Source organism: Raphanus sativus, unplaced genomic scaffold (assembly GCF_000801105.2).
Source record: "Raphanus sativus cultivar WK10039 unplaced genomic scaffold, ASM80110v3 Scaffold4523, whole genome shotgun sequence".
NCBI classification, from domain to species: Eukaryota; Viridiplantae; Streptophyta; class Magnoliopsida; order Brassicales; family Brassicaceae; genus Raphanus; species Raphanus sativus.
The window spans coordinates 1-6818 of record NW_026619825.1 but is presented as its reverse complement, the minus strand read 5'-3'; the positions used below and the strand labels follow the sequence as shown (position 1 = coordinate 6818).

Genomic DNA, 6818 nt, shown 5'->3' with positions numbered 1-6818 from the left:
TTTGCATTGTTTTAACCATTCATTCATAAGCATTTGCATCATATAGATTAGGATTTAGACATGTTTAGGTTGCATTTGGCATACATATGTCTCTATCAGGTATTGGAACACCACATGGAGTTCTTGGAGACATTTGGAAGCAATGTGATCAAAAAAGGGGTGAAAGATGAGCATGGATGGAGGCCTTAGAGAAATCTTCTGTTGCTAAGATTTTGTGGAGACACAGGAAATTGAGTTAGATTTCTAATGGAAGTGGTTTTAAGTCATTTGGAGATGTAATGGAGGAGTTATGATCAATTTACTAGAGGCATATCCATCCTGGCCGAGAACCGCAGAGTGACCTCTCAGAGCGACCCCCCAAGGTCGCTCCCAACCAGAGCGACCAACCAGAGCGACCAACCTAAGTCGCTCGCGTTTTCATCGCCCGGAGACACAAAAATGGAGGCTGGAGCGACCTCTCAGAGCGACCCCCCAAGGTCGCTCCCAAACCCAGAGCGACCTCCTGGAGTGACCCTCTGAGGTCGCTCCGCGTTATCTGCTGCACGATTTTATTATTTTTCAAGGACCTTTTTGCAATTATTGTGCACGTTTTTGCACTTGGAAAACCTAATGTTTAAGTACTATGTAGCCACCATTTGGCAGAGGATCTTTGATCTATGGGAAGAACACAAAACTCTGAAGAAAAGTTCATCTCTTTTGGATTTTGATTTGTTATGTTCTTGTGTTTCTGTTGATTTCTTATCTATTTCTCTACATGATTAATCTGAAATCCACCATGAGTTTAAGAGGAATCATGGAGATTAGTGAGTAATCACCTTTTGAATTCATGGGTTAGGGAGATTAAGGGTGATTAGGCTAGTTCTAGGATGTTTTAGTGTAGATCATTCTTGTTCCTTGCTGTAGAGTATTCATAATGCATCTTTTGAGTTAGCTACTTAAAAGTTGATCATTAGGCTTTTCCCACCCAAAAGGTGTTTGATGAAATGTCTGAGACAACTCTCCTAAGCTTTTAGTGTACTTTGCCAAAGACATTTGTTGTTAAAGATGCTAAGATAGCTATTAGACTTGTTCTTAATGATTGCTTTCATATTATTCAACCAAAGACATTTGATGTTTGAGATGTGTTAGCAAATGAGCATTCATCTAGACATAGAGCTTGCTTAGAATTGTCTTTAGGCTTAAGGTTGATAGTTTGATTGATCATTTGCATTTCTTAGTTCGAAACTTGATCACCCAAGGTCAAATTCCCTACACCCATGAGTTCTCTTTTCCATTAGTTAAGAAAGTATAATTCTTTTATTGCATTCAATCATTAGTAGTAATTTAAAATCATTCAAATCTCTGGTTGCACTTAGATTAAATAGGCACTTGCATTCTCATTGCTTTAAATCCCTTAGAATTGGTTCGACAACTTACTTCCACTTTACTATCATTTGACTTAGGAGCCTCAAAACTCCTAACATCAAATTGGCGCCGTTACCAAATTTCTGAGTAGATTTAAACATTGAGATTTAGTAGCTTGTTTGAGACTAAGTCATTTTTATTTTCGCTGGTTACTGATTCTTTTTCTTCACCTACTTTTGATTTACAGGTGTATGCACTTGAGGAGCAAGGGTCCAACAAACCCAGTTCCAAGAGCAGAAGACATCAGAGCTTTAGAGAGAGAGTGTGCTAGAAAGAGAAGACAAGAAGAGCAGCTAGCTCACACACAGGGGTTGAACATTGACATGGCTGACCCACAACCACCAGCTCGCCCTATTGGTGCTTATGACCGCCCGACCAACAACGGTCAACTGTTAGGAATCAGAGCACCAGCTGTGGCAGCAAACAACTTTGAGATCAAGTCAGGGTTGCTGAACCAGATTGAGAACAACAAGTTTCATGGCCTGGCTGCAGAGAACCCATTCGACCACTTGGACAGCTTTGATAGATATTGTGGCCTATCCAAAACCAATGGTGTATCAGAGGATGCTTTCAAGCTCAAGCTTTTCCCTTTTTCTTTGGGGGATAAGGCACGTCAGTGGGAGAAGTCTCTGCTAAGCAGCTCCATCACCACTTGGGATGACTGCAAGAATGCTTTCTTAGAAAAGTTCTTCTCTACTTCTAAGACAGCTGACTACAGGAATGAGATATCTGGTTTCAAACAGAAGAACTTGGAAGGATTCAGTGAAGCATGGGAGAGGTTCAATGGCTACCTAGCTCAGTGTCCACACCATGGTTTCAACAAGGGAAGTTTGCTCAGTACATTCTATAGAGGTGCTCTCCCTGAGTACAGAGCCAGATTGGATACTGCAAGCAATGGGAACTTCTTGGACAGAACTGAGAGAGAAGCAGCGCAGCTGGTTGACAACATGATTAAGAGTGATGCAGTCTACAGTGGAGATCATGACGGAGCCAATAGGACAGATGACAAGCAAACAAGAAGGGAGTTGAAAGCTCTACAGGATAAGATTGACATCCTCATTGCTAATAAAGCTACTCAAGAGCAGGTTCACTTTGTTGGTAACCCACAGCAAGAGACACCACCTACTGTCAATGAAGTTGAAAGTTTGGAAGGCCAAGAGGAAATGTGCTTCATTAATAGCAATGGTAGCTGGTACAAAAAGGAGCCCAACTTTCAGTACAACAACTACCAGCAGAAATCCTATCCCAACAACCAACAGAGTGGTTATCAGCCTAGAAACAACCAACAAGGCAGCTATCAGTCTCAACAAAACCCTTCAATTGGTTCCTCTGCTCCTCAAGAGAGCAACACTGATGCCTTACTGAAGCAAATCTTAGAGTCTCAGACTAGAAGTGAGAAGCATGTAGGTTATGAGTTGAAGAACCTTCACTCCAAGATTGATGGGAGCTACACTGATCTGAACAACAAATTCTCACACCTTGCTTCTACAGTCAAGACTTTAGAGAATCAGTTTGCTTCTATGGCTTCCACCTCCAAGCAGCCAATGGGAACTCTACCAGGGAAACCAGACCAGAATCCCACAAAGTACTGCAATGTTACCCTCTCTACTACTTCTTCAGAGATTGAGCTGAATGAGCACAAGAAAGAGGTAGATGATATTGAAAAATTGGTGTTTGGAACTGATATTGGACAGGTTGAGCAACACATTGTGACAACAAGTGGGGCAAAGATTGTGGAGAAAGTATACAAGCTGGTTGCAGCTAAGGTTGTGAAGAGAGATGGACACAAGGTTGAGATGGTCACGCAGGAGGACACCACTGAGGTTGAGCAGTCACCTTATGATAAACTCCCATTTCCACAGAGGGTCCTCACCAAAGCTCAGAAGAAGGTCATCTCCAAGTTCAGGAAAGATCTTAGTGATGTTGGGGTAAAGCTTCCAGAGATCTCGGGTATGCGAGAGGCTCGTGTACAAATGATACTCATCAAGGACATTCTAACTCACAAAGATAAGGTAGCAGAGCTTCTGGACTTCTCTACTCTGCAACTTGACCCACAAGTCCCACCAAAGTCTCTCTCTAAACAAGAGCACCAGGGGATGTTTACCTTGTCTTGCTCCCTTGGTAAGCTCACTTTTGATGATGCTCTTGTTGATTCTGGTGCAAGTGTGAATGTGATCTCTATAGAGATGGTAAAGACTCTAAGGATTGAGAGCATGGAGCCAACCAGATCTTTACTACAGTTTGGGGATTCTTCTTCTACAACCTCAATTGGTCTCATCAAGGATTTTCCTATGAAGATTGGAGCATGCACCATCCCTGTTGACCTCACTGTCCTAAAGATGGCAACTGCAAAGAGGTTCCCACTCATCCTTGGCACTCCATTTCTCACAACTGTAGGAGCTTGCATAGACTTTGATAACAAGAAGGTCACGCTCCTCAAAGTGAACAAAGCTGTCTCATATCCTCTCCAGCCCCTAGAGATGAAGTCTGTGTATTGTGGAACAATCACTTGTGAAGCATCATCCATTGAGAAACCAAAGGCTGAAGTGCTGTATGTTGAGAAAGAAACTCTTGCTGGAGAGTCCTCTACAGAGATGTGTGATGAGCACTTGGAAAGTGCTAAAAAGGAGGAGGTGAGTAGAGCTGTAAAGGCTACTCATGTCAAGAAGAAGATGATGAAAGAACCTCACCCTCCACCTCTTGATACACTGCCACACACTCTCACTCTTCACCCAATGAAGCTTAAGGATGGAGCTATTGAGTACAAGATCAGATGTAAAGGAAAGACTACATCATTCTCAAGTGCAAGGGCCATCATCACTCATGAGCTCCAAGATGATCCAATCAAGCTTCAAGAGCTCCTCTCTCAGGTCCTGAAAATCACTCTTAATAGTGGGAAGGACCCCCCTTCTCCACTCTCCATTTGAGGTACCACTCCACTACCTTACCCTTGTATATACCAGTTTTTCTCTGCATTTTAGTTTTCTTTTGGGTTTCTCTCTCTCACTCACACAGAGACTGTGTGATTCAAGTGTGGGGGAGGTACCAAGTATTTGATCATGTTTGCTTTGATGATTTTGAGTCTCATACATTACATTTTACATTCTTATTTGCATAGAAAAACAAAAAAATTTTTTTTTGAAAAACACAAAAAGAATCATTTAGTTGCATCATTTGCATTTTTAGGATTGAGTCTAGAAGCATATAGGTTGCATTCATGCATTAGGGGGATTTCAACCTTGTAAAGAGCTCATGCTAAGTACTGAATTTGTTGACCTTTGTAATCATGACAAGTAGCTTGAGCACCCTTTGGAAAGCTTGTAAATGTTAAGCTAGATGGGCTTCACACTTAAAACCAATTGGTGATAAGAGGATAACCCCATCCACCTTATATATTACTAAAGATCCCTTCCAACTACCGATGTGGGACAACTATGTGTCTAATACGCCCCCTCGAGATGATGACTCTTTGAGCGTCAATCTCGGAATGCTCGGGCAAGGATCGATGGGCCAACTTTGGACCAGATCGATGAGGATCGGGTTGGACTGCGTGGATCGGGCTCTGATACCATGTTAAGCTAGATGGGCTTCACACTTAAAACTAATTGGTTATAAGAGGAGTGGCCCATCCACCTTATATATTACTAAAGATCCCTTCCAACTACCGATGTGGGACAACTATGTGTCTAATAGTAAACTTCGCGCCTTGAATGCTCCTCTTGAAACTCATTTGACTGTTGATACTCTCTCTTTGAAGCAAGCTCCTGTTTTAATGTCTCTTGCATATGGTCCCTTGTGTACTCAGTCATGGATATACACACTTGAGTTGTCCCATCCTTTTTACCAATCTTCATGACAAACTCAAGTGGTACTCCACTCCCAAAACCCATACCTCCTTTTTAAACCATCATTATTTGTTGAGTGAGGCCTCTTTAGAAAGCTTTACATGTGCATAATGTTGAGAGTATTGGGAACGACAATGCTTAGTCTTCATTCCTGCTAGATTAGCCACTCTATTGTCTAGCTATAGGAAAGGGGTGAGTGTTGTGATTGTGATTTGGGAATATGAAAGGTTTGACTCTTTGTGCTTAAATGATTAGTCTTTTTGGGATAAGTGGAGAAGTATCTAGCTCTTATTGTGAAAAGTCTTGGCCCCCAAATATAAAAAAAAAAGAAAAAAGAAAAAAAAAGAAAAAAAAGAGAAAGGAAAAAAAAAGAATAAAAAGGGGGCTAGCAAAGTTGTTAGGAGCTGAGATTTGTTTTAAAATTGTGAAAATCCCTTATTGATTTCAAAAAGAAAGAGTCTGATGTGAAAAATGTTCTTGGGATCTTTTGGTGAGAGATGTGAGTTGGGTTTGACATTGAGGAATAATTGAATATCTTGTGTGTTTGGGAAAGGGTAGAACAATGGAGATTGAGCATTGTATGCATGAGTTGATCCCTTTCTTAGATATATTATGTATAATGTCAAAGCTACTTTGTTTTGAGAGTAAACCACCTTAAAAGATCATTTTGAACCTCTGATTTCACTTTCATTAAAGCCTTTGTCTTACCAAACCAAATGACTTGGACCAGTTGACCATTTGTGAGATGTCTATTGAGTTTGCTTCCTGAATGTTAGAGAGATGTGGACTTGTAGGAATGCATGATGAATGTAGAGATCAAAGGAGGTGTGATAGGCCTAGAGAAGTTAGAGATAATAAAATCTTTGCTCTTGCTATTTGGTATGATTATGCAAGGTTGTTAGGTTGAGAACTAAGAAGAGTTTCTTTTGATTGTGAGTCCCCATCTTCAAACCTCTTCTCCTTGGTTCTTCAAAGTTTACTTGTGGACAAGTAAAGAACTAGTGTGGGGGAGTTGATGTCTTGCATATTTGCATTGTTTTAACCATTCATTCATAAGCATTTGCATCATATAGATTAGGATTTAGACATGTTTAGGTTGCATTTGGCATACATATGTCTCTATCAGGTATTGGAACACCACATGGAGTTCTTGGAGACATTTGGAAGCAATGTGATCAAAAATGGGGTGAAAGATGAGCATGGATGGAGGCCTTAGAGAAATCTTCTGTTGCTAAGATTTTGTGGAGACACAGTAAATTGAGTTAGCTTTCTAATGGAAGTGGTTTTAAATCATTTGGAGATGTAATGGAGGAGTTATGATCAATTTACTAGAGGCATATCCATCCTGGCCGAGAACCGCAGAGTGACCTCTCAGAGCGACCCCCCAAGGTCGCTCCCAACCAGAGCGACCAACCAGAGCGACCAACCTAAGTCGCTCGCGTTTTCATCGCCTGGAGACACAAAAATGGAGGCTGGAGCGACCTCTCAGAGCGACCCCCCAAGGTCGCTCCCAAACCCAGAGCGACCTCCTGGAGTGACCCTCTGAGGTCGCTCCGCGTTATCTGCTGC

General features: G+C 41.6%; 1 protein-coding gene and 1 non-coding gene across 2 annotated transcripts; one reads left to right on the top strand and one right to left on the bottom strand.

Annotated features, from left to right (window-relative positions):
- Nucleotides 1–1727: 1727 nt before the first annotated feature.
- On the top strand, nucleotides 1728–4331 carry LOC130507441 (uncharacterized). The gene is made up of 2 exons (XM_057002157.1): nucleotides 1728–2589; nucleotides 2896–4331. The coding sequence occupies exons 1-2, from the start codon at nucleotides 1728–1730 to the stop codon at nucleotides 4329–4331; spliced, it is 2298 nt and encodes a 765-aa protein (XP_056858137.1).
- LOC130507442 (small nucleolar RNA R71) lies at nucleotides 2114–2221 on the bottom strand. Its single transcript, XR_008942326.1, has one exon. It is a non-coding gene; the product is annotated as a small nucleolar RNA R71 (small nucleolar RNA).
- Nucleotides 4332–6818: the final 2487 nt, after the last annotated feature.

Bases quoted from the DNA above. Each gene is read 5' to 3' on its own strand.
- LOC130507441 (XM_057002157.1), top strand. From the start codon at position 1,728: ATGGCTGACCCACAACCACCAGCTCGCCCTATTGGTGCTTATGACCGC. The intron at 2,590-2,895 runs GTAGCTGGTACA...TTGCTTCTACAG, and splicing joins GTGCTTCATTAATAGCAATG to TCAAGACTTTAGAGAATCAG.